We start from the raw sequence: 15,582 nt of genomic DNA, 5'->3' as shown, positions 1-15,582 counted from the left end.
CAGCAGTCTGTCCTTACTCCTATCCCCACTCAAGCCGGCATGGTTTCTGAATAGTGATCAGAAGGGAGACCTTCAGTATCTTCAACTATGTCCCCCTTGAACAAGATAAAGGACAAATCATTTGTAGAAATCTCTTCTCAGAGAGTGGTGCATCTCTGCAATTCTTTGTTCCAGAGAGTTGTGGAGGCTGGATCATTAGACGTCTTTAAAGTGGACATAGATATATTATTAAGGGATTGGGAAATTGAGAGCTAAAGGGATCTGGCACAAAAGAAGGAGATGAAGCTCGGGCCATGATCAGCCATGATCACAACGAATAGTGGGGCAGGCTAGATGTGCCAAGTGCCTGATTCCTGTTCCTGTCATCTTGTATTCTTATCCAACTGATCAATTATTGATCTCCTGGTAGCAACCAGCAAGCAGGAATAGAACCAGAGTTTTTGGTGGTTCTGATGTCTCAGTTGTTCATTGAATAAACACACTGAGTGAAGGGGCTGTGGAGAAAGTTACTTCTGCTTTCTTTCCTCATTCAGCGTCCACAATGGCACATGGACATGAACGTAGGAGTCTTCCTCCTTTACACTTCATGATTTTACTCCAATAGTAAGCATGGCTTTGTACAGTGTTGGAAAGAGGCAACAGCAAATCATTTGCATTTCATTTCCTTCTATGGAAATAAAAATGGGCAGAGATATAAAGTGACTTATTACATATTTTACACCATTGTGCACACAAAATGCTCCCCAAAGCTCTGAAAGTATGCTTTAACCTTTCAGTTTAATTACTGAGATTAGATTATAGAGCGACTGTGATTTCACCAAAAGGATATAGCCAGCATAGAATCAATCATCGCAGCTCTGAAACCACCGTGGCCTTTCAGTTCTGTGTCACTCTTACTCACTTTGCCTAGAGGTCAATATTGGAGATGCTCTAACGTTAAAAATAATCAATTTTGTTCGCTGTTTTAATAATTTGCAAGCAAAGTACATTAAGGAAATTATTTTGAGTGATCTTATAATGGTAAGATTAGCTCTGCTAAACCTACCTGCAATTTGTATAGATCCATCATCACCAAGTAGAATATTACCAGCTTTGACATCCCTGAAACGGTACAGACATTAAAAGATTGATAAGATTGCTGTTGAATCCTCAGACCTTATATCTTTTTTGCTTTGTGTACTGACTCAGATTACCTTTCCCTTGCTTGTTGCTGCTGATGGATGATCGAACTGGTTGTGCAAATCAAATTTTAATCCAAGTCAAAGAACTGATCCATTTATGGCTAAATTGTTCTCTCTGGATCAATGGGTTCTTGAGACTAGCAGCACAGGAATCTAGGCTGACACTCACACATAGCATCCAGGAGATGCTGCACTCCATCTTCAGATGAGAGGTTAAACCGAGGGCCCATCTGCCCTCCCAAGTAAAATAGGTAAATTATGCCTGGGTTCCTGATCAAGGAGATAAGGAATCTGTGATGTATAAAAAGACATTCACTCATGACTAGAGTTAATGCCTTTGTGTACTTCATGTTATATTTCTCACAACACAAGAGGCCATTCAGCCCATTGAATCTATGCCAGCTCTCAGAACAATCCTATCAATCTATTTATTTCCCTGTACCTTATTTTCTTTCACATGCCTATTACTTACCCCCTGGTTCTCCCCACCTCCACCAAAACTACATGATGGAGTAAATTTACAGGAGACAATTACCTACCACCCTTAGGGTAGGAAGAAAATGGAAGAACCCAAGGAAAATGTGCAAACTCAATACAGAGGTTGGGATGGAATCCTGGTGCCTGAAGCTGTGGAACTAACTTCTCTGCAGGAGAAACTAGATGGATTATACAAATGCTCTGCCATTTAGTAAGATCACTGATGATCTGATTGAACCCTCAACTCCATACTCTATGGAAAGAATCATTCCCTCAAGAACCTTTTGCCTCCTTGCCTGTCAAGAGCTAGATGACAATGGTGCCAGTGAACAAGGCAACCAAGAGTGACATCTTTAAGATGGGTTATGGAGCAACTTCTTTCATTTCTTTTAAGTCTTTTTTTTCCCAGATGTGTTTCTGCTACTGTTGGAGCCTGTTATCTACGTTGTGGCAGTGTGTTTTTGGGCCGATCGGGTGATATGGTGCTTTGCTGTCTCTGAGAGGGTACCATGAGTCTGGGATCAAAGGGTGTGGCATGGAGGCCAGGAAGCCAAGGGGCGGGGTGTCAGCCCCTGATCGACTCCATCTCTCGCTGATTAAAGCGCCAAGGTAGATTGAAATTGTCGAGGCGGGTGCGGAGGGCAAGCAAGTGTTCAGCACCATCTACCAAACTCTCGCTTGCTGCTGCCGGAGGAAGGAGTCTGCGTGTGATGGTCTCTCTCCTGAGGGAGGGTCCTTGTGTTTGAAAGATCTCTCTCACTCTCTCTCTCTCTCGACGCTGTTGGAGGATGGTGCCAGGTCAAGGTTTAATCAACACTGTCCGAGAATTCTGGACTCTAATTCATGTTTATGATGTGTTTCTAGTCTCTGAATGCTCCTTTGTTTTGTGCTAGCTTGGGCAATTTTTGAATCGGAGCAGTTTGCAGATAATGAACGCTGAAATGAACTGAAATAAACCTTCTGATTTTGTGTTTTATATGCATTTCTTTTGCTTGTTTTTTGTTGCCATTTGTGTGGTTATTTTGCGTGCGTGTGTGTGTGTGTATTGATGTTTTTTTAAATATATAAATGGGTTCCATGGTTCTTTTTTTGTTTCACGACAGTCTGTGGGAAGACAAATCTCATGGTTGGATAATACATACATACTTTGATAATAAATGCATTTTAAACTTTTTGAAGAACCTGCCTATCTTTTCCTTGAAAACATCTAAAGACTTGCTTCCAGCACCCTTTGAGAAAGTGAGTTCTAATTTACCTTACCTCTATCAGAGATGGATTGTACAAAATCCTACCTTCCAGCTACATTGGACCTTTCCAGTTTGGCTGCCGCTCAAACCGGTCCATTAATGATGCCATAGCCTCAGCCCTCCACTCCGTCCTGTCCCACCTAGAAAACAAACCCTCATACGTCGGGATGTCGTTCATTGACTTCAGCTCAGCGTTTAATACAATCATCCCTCAGAGACTGGTAGGTAAACTGTCCTCATTGGGACTCAACACCCCTCTCTGTAACTGGATCTTGGACTTCCTGACAGAAAGACCCCAGTCAGTCTGAGTTGGCAGCAACATCTCAAGCTCCATCACATTGAACACTGATGCCCCCCTCGCCCCCCCCAGGGTTGTGTTCACCCTGCTGATTCACGACTGCTCTGCCAGATCCAGCTCAAACCACATCATCAAGTTCACTGATGGTACGACAGTGGTCGACCTCATCAGCAATGATGATGAGTCAGCAGACAGAGAGGAGGTAGAGGTAGAGGGTCAAATGGTGTGAGAACAACAACGCAAGTCTCAACGTGGAGAAGACAAAATTGATGATCGTGGACTTCAGGGAGGCACAGGTCAACCACTCTCCATTGAATGTCAATGGCTCTGGTGTGGAGAGAGTGAAGAGCACAAAGTTCCTTGGTGTACACATAACAGATGATCTAACCTGGACTCACAACATTTCCTCATTTGTCAAGAAGGCACAGCAGCATCTACACTTTCAGAAAAGACTGAGCTGTGCAAGACTCCCGGTCCCCATTCTAACAACTTTCTACAGGTCTACCATTGAGAGCGTCCTGCCTGCCTGCATCACTGTGTGGTACGGAAGCTGCAAGTCATCGGACCGCGACACCCTACAGAGGACAGTAAAAACCTCTGAGAGGATCACTGGGGTCTCCCTCTCCCGTATTGGTGACAGTTACCGAGAGTGTTGTACACAAAGGACCAAAGCATTGTTGAGGATCCCTGCCACCCATCCCATAATCTCTTTGACCCACTACCATCAGGAAGGAGCTGCAGGAGCATCAGGACTAGGACTGACAGACTGGGTAACAAGTCTTCCCTCAGGCTGAGTCTAATTAATACCCTGCCACCACTGAGGTCTCGTCACAAGGTCAGCGTGCTGTTGACTGTGCTGTTTTCCTGTTCTGTGCTTTACTACATGCATTTTGCATTATATTTTATTAACTTATTTATAGTATAATATTTTGGTTTATGTGCTGTGTGTGATACATGTTGTGTGGGTACACTGTGGTTCAAAGGAACATTGTTTCGTTTGGTTGTATATGTGTAAAGTCAGATGACAATAAACTTAAACTTGAGATGGGTAAATCTTTATATTTAAACAGTGGCCCTTAATTCTAGATTCTCCCACAAGAGGAAACATCCTCTCCACAAGCATCCTGTCAAGACCTTTCAGGATCTTATCTGCAGCATTGTATTAAAAAAGATTTCTTATTTGATTAACAGTTATTTAGTTAAATGGATTGACACTCAATACATAGTAGGAGCAGAGGTTTGAAGGGTCACCTGTGTATCTGCCCATTCCTATGCAGATAGTCCAAGCCCTCCAGCACCTCTTTGAGAACCGTTGCTATTACTGGCTCATCCAGCACACCGTTCTTGTGTTCGTTCTTGCTGACTGTCCTCCTGATTATATCCAGCATTGAGCCTGAAAGAGAAGCAAAGGCCTATTCACCTCGCACCCAAGCAGAAGCCTCACCCCGCATTCTCTACATTACCTCACCCTGTGCCCCAACATCTCCCACGACCTTGCCTTTCTGCGTCTCTTTTGTTCCTGCTCACACACACATTCTCCTCCAGCACTGATTGGAGTTGTTATTGATAGTGTGGACGGTAGTCTTAGGCTATATTGTTTTAATGGTGAAATGGGCTGATAAGTGGCAGATGGAGTTTAAATGTGAGGGTGTTCATTATATTATTATTGGTTTATTACTGTCACATGCACCAAGAAGAAATTGCACGCAAGTGCAACCATGAAGAACTGCTTCTACTGCCACTGCCTCTACTTCCGTAGAAGTTTGCCAAGATTTGGCATGACATCTAAAACTTTGACAAACTTTTATAGGTGTGTGATGGAGAGTATATTGACTGCTTGGAACATCGCAGCCTAGTATGGAAACAACAATGCATTGGAATAGAAAATCCTACAAAAAGTAGTGGATATGGTCCAGTCTATCATGGGTAAAGCCCACCCCACCACTGAGCACATCTACACAGAGCAGTGTCACAGGAAAGCAGCATCCATCATCAGGGACCACCACCACCCAGGACATGCTCTCTTCTCACTACTGATATCAGGAAGGTGGTACAGGAGCATCAGGTCCCACACCACCAGGTTCAGGAACAGTTATTACCCTTCAACCATCAGGCTCTTGAACCAGAGGGGATAACTTCACTCACCCCCATCACTGAACTGTTCCCTCAACCTATGGACTCACTTGCAAGGACTCTTCATCTCAAGTTCTTGATACTTATTGTTTATTTATTATTATCTTTCTTTTGTATTTGCACAGTTTGTTGTTTTTTGCACATTGGTTGTTTGTATGTCCAATTGGGGGCGGTCTTTCATTGACTCTATGTTTCATGGACTTACTGTGTGTGCCTGCAAGAAGATGAATCTCAGAGTCGTATATGGTGACATGCATGTGCTGCGATAATAAATTTACTTTGAACTTTGAAATTACAGTAAAAAGCTTGGCTCTCTTTCCGTTCATACAGATCAAATCATTAGCCAGTGCATGAACTAGGCTGAAGTAACAATGCAGAATAAAGTGTAAAAGCTACTGATAGAATGCAGTACAGGTAAACAATAAAATGTGAGATTATGATGAGGTAGTAACACATACACACACAAAATGCTGGAGGAACTCAGCAAGTCAGGAAGCATCTATGCAGGGGAATAAACAGTCCACGCTTGGGTCCGGCTCGAAACATTGACTGTTTATTCACCTCCATGGATGCTGCCTGACCTGTTGAGTCCCTCCAGCATTTTGTGTGTGCTGTCCAGATTTCCAGCATCTGTGGAATCTCTTTTGCTTACCTTACCATATAATTCTGCTGTTCTCCCACTCCTGAATCAATGCCTGCACTTCAAAAACTGAAGAATTAGCATTGGCCAATACTTTATTCTCAGACCACTGTTTATAATCAAATAGGCTCCTTTTGTGAAGCAAGAAAATGATATGAGCTACTGACAGAACTGCTTTTGGCTAATTTGCTGGGATTATATCTCAACGGGCAAGAGCTGCTCACTGGAACCTTGCCCAAATATCGTACCTCTCTTCCACACCCCCTACCCTTAATTATTCATATTTCAGGATCTGGGCATCAGCAGCAAAATCAGCATTTATTGCCCGTCACTAATGTCCTTTGAGAAGATGCTGGTAAGAGGCATTCTGGGACTTAGACCCAGTAACAATGGCGGACGAGATCAGGAGGAGAATCTGCAGGTGCTGATGTTTCCAAGTACCTTTTGCCTTCACCCTTCTCAGGTTTGGAAGTTTCTACTGGAGTAGCCTGGGCAAGGAACTGTACATGATACACACTGCAGCCATTGTGTAAAAGTGGTTAGGGGAACAGACGCCTGGGGGTCATAGATGGAGTATCAGTAAAGCAGGCTGCTTTATACTGGATGGTGTTAAGCTTCTTGAGTAGTTGGAGCTGTACCCATCCAGGCAAGCAGAAAATATTCCATCACACTACTGATTTATGCCTTGTAGATGGTGGTAAGAACTGGGAATGCTACTAGGAACTGAATCGTTCACCACAGGACTCCCAGCCTCCAAGTAGCTCTTGAAGCCACAATATTTACACAGCAGATCCAGTTGAGCTTTTGGTCAATAGTGACCACTAACTAGCATGTTGATGGCAGGAACTAAGCAACAGCAATGCCATTGAATGTCAAGGAAGGGTATATGACTCTCTCTCGTTACAGATTATCATTGCCTGGCACTTTAGTAGCACAAATGATATTTATCATTTATCAGAGCCGGTCTGAAAATTGCTTAGGTCTTGCTATATGCAGTCATGGGCTGCTTCATTAGGTGAGGAGTTTCAAATGGAATTAAATATGGGATCAGTGAACAGCCCCACTTCTGACCCCATTAGATCATAGATGAAACATTGAATGATGGTTGGGCCAAGGGCACTGCTCTGAGGAACTTCCGGAGTGACGTCCTGGGGCTGAGGTGATGACCTCCAATAACCACATCCATCCTTTATTGTGCAGCTATTGGAGTGTTTACCTTTTGATGCTGATTGACTTCAATTTTACAGGCCACCTTGATATCCTATTTGTGGACGTCACCTTTAGATTTCAGGTCTTTGATGCACGTTTGGACCAAGGCTGTGTTGCGGCCTCGAGTTGAGTGGTCTATCTAAAGTGGGTATTGGTGAGGAAGCCATGGTGTGTAACCACCACCTAATAAGTACTCGTAATGACACTTTCCATCACGTTGCTGATCGCACTCAATGTCAGCCAGACCAAGGAATTGATTGTGGATTTCAGGAAGGGGAAGTTGAGAGAACGCACACCCGTCCTCATTGAGTAGTCAGCGAAAAGGGTGAGCAGCTTCAAGTTCCTGGGTGTCAACAGCTCAGAGAATACACTATCTTATTATTCCATTTTGATTGCAATTTGGAGTAATTTTATATCTTTGCACTGTACTGCTACCACAAAGGAACAAACTTCACATCATGAAAGTCCGTGATAATAAATCTGATCCTAATTCTGATTGTGAGTGGACTGATTCTGGTAATTACTGTCCATTTTGTCAATGGGACATCCTGGGCAATGTTTCACATTATTGGATTTTAAGGCAGTGTTGTAACTGTGCTGGAACAGCATGGTTAGAGGTGCATCTAGTTCAGGAATACAGGCCTTTGGCAATGCAGCTAGGACGTTGCCTTGACCTATAACCTTTGTTACAAGGATATCAATTTGGCCTGCACCAACTATCCATATGCATATCCGTTCTCTCACGTCATATGCTCATCCGTTGGGAGCAGGAGTCCATGCTGAGCAAATCCCAGCTGGCCCTGTGTGGGTATCAGACAAACCTAGGATGCCCCTGTCCTGGAAGTCCCAGGAAAACACTGAGTCACAGAGGGAAACAAAACTAATCTCAGTAACGTCTTCCTCCAGATCAACACCTTTTTAAATCTTCCTGAAATATGAATCGTCTTCATTTCTCGCCCACTGTTGCAATGCAGCTGCTAAATGCTGGCTTATTGACCCCTCCTACAGGTGTTGCAGTCGGAGGGAAAAGAACAACAGACATTGTTAAGGAGAGTGAAAGCCTCTCACTGAAAACAGTACTAACAGTGACGACCAATTGCAGAGCTCTAGGAAGTGGTTGTATGTTACATCCTGCTCAGCAAATTCACCTTGGGAGGTCACACAAAAATTCACTGCAATGGGTAAGGAATATAAGCTGGCCACGGAATCACTGCTGGCCGTCTTTCATTTGTCCCAGTTTCAATCCTGTCCCTTCAGCTGGAACACAAAGCAATAATGACGAAAGGAAGATGAATGTTGTATTTGTATTCTGTGTGATGTTCTCTTACCTCCACTCAGCAGCTTCATGACCAGCCAGAGTTCATCTTTCACCACAAATGAGGTGAAGTAAGTCACAACATTGGGATGACTGCACTGACTCATGGCTTGAATCTCCTTCTGTTCAGACAGAAATGAAGTCGTCAGCATTTTACAGCCAAGCTAATAAGAGATTTATAGAATGCTACTTAAAAACCAGAGCAGTCCAGATATAAATTGGCATCACAGAAATTGTCATCAATACAAATTCAAGCACAAATGCTGCCTTTTTTGTACCTTCAGTTGGGAATGGGAGAATACCAATCAGGATTATTAAACTGAGGCAGGATGAGGTGAAACTGACTGTAAAACCTTTGGCCTAGTCTGCCAACACACAGTGCCAGAATTTGCTCAACAAACAGCAATCACTCGACCGTGGTTACAGAAGCAGCTAGTGACCGGGGTGCTCTGCCTGTCAGGGCGCAGGCCCACTGCTGTGACAATGAGCTCCAGTTTTAAAAGATTTACAGGTCCACTTCAAATTGAGAAGCAGCTTTGTTCTCAAAGGGGATAAATATCTAAATTTGTGGGACTGATCCCTGGTCAATAAATATCAATAGATCCCTGAAGACTTTTCTTTCCATTAATTTAAATGATTGGAAATAATGGCATCTAAATTTCTGATATGTCCTCTTAGCAGTTGAGTCCACTTTATCCTGACCATCACCATGACAAACACGACAAGACCATAGACATAGAAGCAGAATTAGGCCATTTAGCCCATTGAGTCTGCTCACCATTTCATCATGGCTGATTTTTTATCCCTCTCAAACCAATTCTCCTGCCTTCTCCCCATAACCTTCACTAAACAGGAACCCATCAACCTCCACTTTAAATATACTCAATGACTTGGCCTCCACAGCCGTCTGTGGCAATCAATAACACAGATTCACCAGCCCAGGCTAAAGAAATTTCTCCACATCTCTGTTCTAAAGGGACAGCCTTCTATTCTGAGGCTCTGCCATCTGGTCACTAGACTCTCCATGTACAATCTATCTAGACCTTTCAAAATATTTGGTAGGTTTCATTGAGAATCCCCTCATTCTTCAAAACTCCAGTGTACAAGTCCAGAGCCATTAACCTTTCATTCCTTGGTTAACTCTCATGAACCTCCTCTGGACCTTAGCATCCTCTGAATGCTAGCATAGCCTTTCTTAGCTATAGGGCCCAAAACTGCTTACCATACTCCGAATGTGGTCTGGCCAATGCCTCATAAAACCTCAGCATTATATTCTTATTTTTATATTCTAGTCCTCTTGAAATAAATGCTTATGTTGCATTTCCCTTCCTTACTATCAACTCAACCTGCAAGTTAACCTTTAGGGAATCCTACACAAGGACTCCCAAATCCCTTTGCACCTCCGATTTCTGAATTTGTTCAAAATTTATAAAATAATCTCCATTTATTACTGCTACCAAAGTGCATGACCATACACTTCCTGACACCATATTCCATCTGCCACTTCTTTGCCCATACTCCTAATCAGTCCAAGTCCTTCTGTAGATTCCCTGCTTCCTCGGCACTACCTGCCCCTCCACCTTTCTTTGTATCACTCGCAAACTTAGCCATAAAGCCATCAATTCCATTATCCAAATCACTAATACATAATGTGAAAAGTAACGGTCCCAACACTGACCCCTGCAGACCACCACTAGTTACTGGCAGCCAATCAGAAAAGGCCCCCTTTATATCAACTCTTTGTCTCCTGCCAGTCAGCCAATCTTTATTATCAATGCTAGCAGCTTTCTTGTAATACATGGGCTCTTACCTTGTTTAGCAACCTCACGTGTGGCATTTTGTCAAACGCCTCCTGAAAATCCAAGTAAACAACATCTACTAACTCCCTTTTGTCTATACTGTCTGTTACTCAAAGAATTCCAGCAGATTTGTCAGGCGAGATTTCCCCTTGGAAACCATGCTGACTTTGGCCGATTTTATCGTGTGCCTCCAACTATCCTAAAACCACATCCTTAGTAATGGCCTCTAACATCTTGCCAATCACTGAAGTCAGGCTAACTGGCCTATAATTTACTTTCTTTCACCTCCCTCCTTTCTTAAAGGGTGGAGTGCCCTTGAATAAAAAATCCTACAAAAAGTATTGGATACAGTCCATCATGGGTAAAGCCTCCCCACCATTGAGCTCATCTACACAGAGCAGTGTCACAGGAAAGCAGCACCCATCATCAGGGACCCCCACCACCCAGGACACGCTCTCTTCTCATTGCTGCCATCAGGAAGGTGGTACAGAAGCCTCAGGACTCACACCACCAGGTTCAGGAACAGTTATTACCCCTCAACCAACAGGCTCTTGAACCGGAGGGGATAACTTCACCTGCCGCATCACTGAACTGTTCCCACAACCTATGGACTCACTTTCAAGGACTCTTCATCTCATATTCTCAATATTTATATTTATTATTATATTTTTCATTTTGTACTTGCACAGCTTGTTGTCTTTTGCACACTGGTTGTCTGCCCAAGTTGCAGCGCTCTTTCATTGATTCTGTTATGGTTATTGGATTATTGAATATGCTTGCAAGAAATGAATCTCAGGGTTATATATGGTGACATATATGTACTTTGATAATATATTTACTTTGAACTTTAAGTGACATTTGTGATTTTCTAGTCCCCTGGAACCATTCCAAAATGATGATTGAAAGATCACTACTAATGCCTCCACAATCTCTTCAGCCACCTCTTTCAGAACCCTGGGATGTAGTCCATCTGGTCTGGGTGACTTATCCACTTTCAGACCTTTCAGCTTCCCAAGCACCTTCTCCTTTGTAAATCACGACAAAACTCACTTCTGCTCCAACACTCCGTGTAGCTGGTGCCTTCCACAGTGAAGACTGACAGAAAATACTTACTCAGTTGATACTTTCTCCCCATTACTACCTCTCCACCTAGTGGTGTCTGTAGTGTAGGCTGTTTCTTATTGTTGAATTATTATGAAGTCCATCAGGAGATTTTGTTATGTCTACACCAACTACCCAGGCTCTCAGCAGTAGCTCTCAGACTCTTCTCTGTCTAGAAATATATCTAATTGCCTGTTGGACTCACCTAATGATCATTGCAATCCATTACTCTCCTCTCATTTGTATAATGTTCAACCTCACACCCATCACAAGGGAATTTCTAGCTAACAAACTCTCATTATAAAGCTTAAATCTGTCACTCAATGACTTGTGGGCAATGGTGATCACATCCAGAAAAGGGAGCTGCAGTGTGGGGAGACAAAGATTTACTGGTCGCTATTTATAAAATGATGGAACACTAACTGCGAAGAGGGTAACTGGTAAAAACAGCCCCCAGATAGGAGCAGTGCTTCAACTCACCAGAAGCTCATCCATACTCGTGTTGCATTTCTCCAGATTTATTCTCTTTATTGCCACCCGCTCCTTCTTGGGTTTGCAGAAGGCTGCCTGTACCACGGCAGTAGCCCCGCTGCCTATAGCGGGAAGAGAAGAGAAACTCACAAATAGCAATACAGGAGAAAAATAAAAATCGCAGAGCCAACCAGCAAACCACTCTCACCATTTCAATGAAGTGGTTGCAAAAACTCCTTCCAAGCCAATTCCAGAGCTGTTCCAACTCAAGTGTCAAGTCTGAGCCAGCTTTTTCCGGTTGGGGCCGATGCATACTCAGCTGTCTCACCCCAGGAGGTGGGTTTCAAGACAGGTTTCCAAATATTTGAAGTTCAAATAGTCCATCAGTGGCAAGGAATCAGCACAGCAATTTAAGTAACACAAATTAAAAATATAAAGCGGATTCACCAGTCTCACTTCCTCTCTAACACACACACAATGTTTTTTTTTGAATAGCTATTACATAGCAAGACCCAATTTCAACTGCTCAGATGTATTCAGCTACCGAGCAGGAACAGTAGCCCGGTAAAGACACGGGAAAGCAGGAGAACGCAGTAATGACCACCGCGTGCTGCTCCCTCACGCAGCAGGTTCTATGGCTAGTGAGGAAGCTCCTTCACTATCAAGCATCCGGAAGCTTCTTCCCCACAAGTACACAACTGAAGTCAATGTAATAAAACCCATGCCCAGAACTCCTATGGCATTATAGCATCACATCTCCAGGAGAGATTTCTTTTATATCCATTTGGCTAATCTATCCCAGAGTCCCTCTCCCAACACTTAATTTGAATTGCCACAATCATAACAGCACTCGTGACTCCCTCTGAAACAACTCAATTCTAATATCACTATTGTTATTGTTGTCTAGTCATTTTCAGTGAATTTTGTCTCTGCATCTACTTTTGTCAAATTTGTTACATGTGACGCAGCGGAAAGCACCCTCCCTTCCAAGGCAGAAGATGTGGATTTAAACCCCAGTCTGGAGCCTCGCTCTGCGAGAGGCACCATATTTGGCTCATGTAAAAGATGTACGTCACTACTTGAACACAAGCAGAGGGCCTTCTCCCTGGTGACCCGGCCAAAGTTTGTTCCTCAATTAACATCACTAAAACATTTAATCTGGCCATCACGCACCAAAGCAACGATGAGCCATATCTTCCATTTTTATGGTAGCAGAGACAAGAAGTCATTGCTATGATCTGACACTGGCTAAGTAATGGTTTCATGTTCAGCACTAACAGACCAATTAGTAAATGGAAGTTTTTGCATATGACAGTGACAACACTAAAAAATTGTAAAGCATATTAGGATGTTTTGAGACTGAAAATATGTATATTTTTTAAACAAGGGAAGCATTCATTTAAACAATTGCCAACAAGCTTAGGATACTGAATTGTTTTCAGATTATCTGCCCATCCCTGGGCTACAGTTTTATAGACACTGTCCTCTGCCCGGTACCTCGCCTATCTGGCTGTTCTTTGTAAGGCTGGACAGTGACGTTCTCAAGTTATTCCACCATAGCTGACATCACACAATCCAGTCCTGATCCTGCCCTCATGCACATCCATGCATTTCCCAGTGGAGTGGTGAACATGAATCCTGGCTAATCTTTTCCACCCTTGTAAACCCAGCTGGGGAACAGATTCTTCTCTCAGACCAGTCCCTAGCTATACCAGTCCAACTCAGCATGGGTCAGCAGTTCACCCCAGACCCTCCCTGATTGAGCTGCCCTTTCATTGGTTCCTTGCTGCGGGTGGGGGAGGTGGAGCAAGAGAAGCCATCAAACAAGATTTCAAAAAATTTTAAACTGTCAAACACAATAACACACACACACACACACACACACACACAGTAAGCACCAAAGCAACGATGAGCCAGATCTTCCATTTTTATGGTAGCAGAGACAAGAAGTCATTGCTATGATCTGACACTGGCTAAGTAATGGTTTCATGTTCAGCACTAACAGACCAATTAGTAAATGGAAGACATTAATGAACATGATGGCTGGTGCCTGCCGAGCCCTGATTAACACCACTGCCTGAGCAAGGATAAGCTGATCCCCCTCAGCATCGCCCTGAAGCGCAAGAACAACTCTCTTGTTAAGGTGCAGCTATACTCAAAGCTGCTGCTCCAATATTTCCACCATCCCTCTCCCGTCTAAAAAGAAATCACATCCCAAGGCTAATATTGTGGTGGGTGGGTTTATGTTGTGACACCTGTTAATTATTTGGAATGAGGAACGGTTAGTAAACAGGGGAAAAAAGGCAAGTAAAAGTACTTTTCTTCCTCTTTTTACTTAAGAGATTGCTTTACATCTTGTGACATGCACGGTCAACGGTATCAGAGTCATGCATGAGCCGTGAGTAAACTCCCAACTTTACGCTCTGTGAGAGGGGCACATACGCCATTAAGTGACCAGAAGACCATTTTTCCCTGGTGAACTTCTGTTATTACCTCTCGTTGGTAACACAGTCAGAAAAACATGACTTTTGATATATACACGATCTTGATTATTGTACACCAAAACATGCAACTGGGCTTTGCATTCGTCCTTCAGTCTTAAGTGCTACACTGACGTTCTTGGTACAAAGTGATAAAGCACAACTACCAAAAGATGCTTTATGAGGAATGCTCCCTCAGACATCCTGGGACTGTGAAGAGTGACTCACTATAACCCATGTTTCAGTAATTACTACACACAATTATGGCATTCTTCTATGACATTGTTACAAATACAAAATGAATTCAACATTTATTTCACTTTTGATTAACTGCTAACACAATTTTTACAACTCTTTGGGAACCTAACCTTTTTTTAGTTCACATGTATAAACAGGGCATGGACAAATCAGTACCGCTGCCATCTTTTTAAGTGCCTGTAGCACGAGCACATATCTGAGGTGTTCACCTACGAACAGACTTCACTGACAAATCACATGATCAGCTTGTCCACCAACTCCCATCTGTGACAACCCTCAACCATCTGTAAAGATCAACCTTCCTACTGAACTGGCCTTCTCCTTCCTGCTCACATTAATGACCCCCTCTGTATGAATGCCATTGTCTCTCCTTTAACATTGCCGTCCCTTGTTTATTCAGCAACAAGCTTATACCATGCCCCAGTGATCCTCCTGAATACTGTTCCTTGTCTACCTCCCACCCCACCCCCTTTCCTTTGAGGCCTTTGAAGACAGTGTTAACTCCCTTTTCCCACGTATCCATATTTTGCCTTTCCCACAGCAATAAACTTCCCTTGGTCCAAATCGCCAAGAGTGTGACTAGGTTTTTTCATTTTTTATTACTTTGTTGACTTCACCACAAAGTTTAACACAATTAATCACTCCCCCACCTTTAAAAGCGATCTCAACAAGACTCTCACTCCTCTCCAAGTAGTCCAACACACTCCCAGAAGGGCCTTCTCTTGCAATTCCCATTTCTAAATACACCTCAAAGTATCCTTGTTTAGACACACGTGCTGACACAGCTGTTCCTCTGCAACTCCATGATCATCTCTGTGCACGATTGCTTCTTAAAACTTCAGTGAATAAGCATTATAAAGACTGAAAGCACCTGGCTTAGCTCTATCAAAATATCTATACCATACACGAGGAAATCTGCAGATGCTGGAAATTCAAGCAACACACACAAAATGCTGGTGGAAAGCAGCATGCC

The 15,582-nt window shown here is 43.2% G+C and overlaps 1 protein-coding gene across 1 annotated transcript in view; it reads right to left on the bottom strand.

The window, feature by feature from the left end:
* Nucleotides 1-15,582, bottom strand: part of LOC140741103 (STE20/SPS1-related proline-alanine-rich protein kinase-like) — a 64,441-nt gene that overhangs the window by 30,127 nt on the left and 18,732 nt on the right. Inside the window, exons 2-5 of the mRNA XM_073070853.1 lie at nt 11,881-11,993; nt 8,514-8,622; nt 4,455-4,596; nt 1,046-1,101 (exon numbers count right to left, since the gene is read on the bottom strand). Coding sequence (XP_072926954.1) covers nt 1,046-1,101; nt 4,455-4,596; nt 8,514-8,622; nt 11,881-11,993 — 420 coding nt within the window. The remainder of the gene's footprint in view (nt 1-1,045; nt 1,102-4,454; nt 4,597-8,513; nt 8,623-11,880; nt 11,994-15,582) is intronic.

This window comes from Hemitrygon akajei, chromosome 18, assembly GCF_048418815.1.
Source record: "Hemitrygon akajei chromosome 18, sHemAka1.3, whole genome shotgun sequence".
NCBI lineage: Eukaryota > Metazoa > Chordata > Chondrichthyes > Myliobatiformes > Dasyatidae > Hemitrygon > Hemitrygon akajei.
The sequence above is the reverse complement of the archived record's forward strand: the minus strand, read 5'-3'. Positions and strand labels throughout refer to the sequence as shown.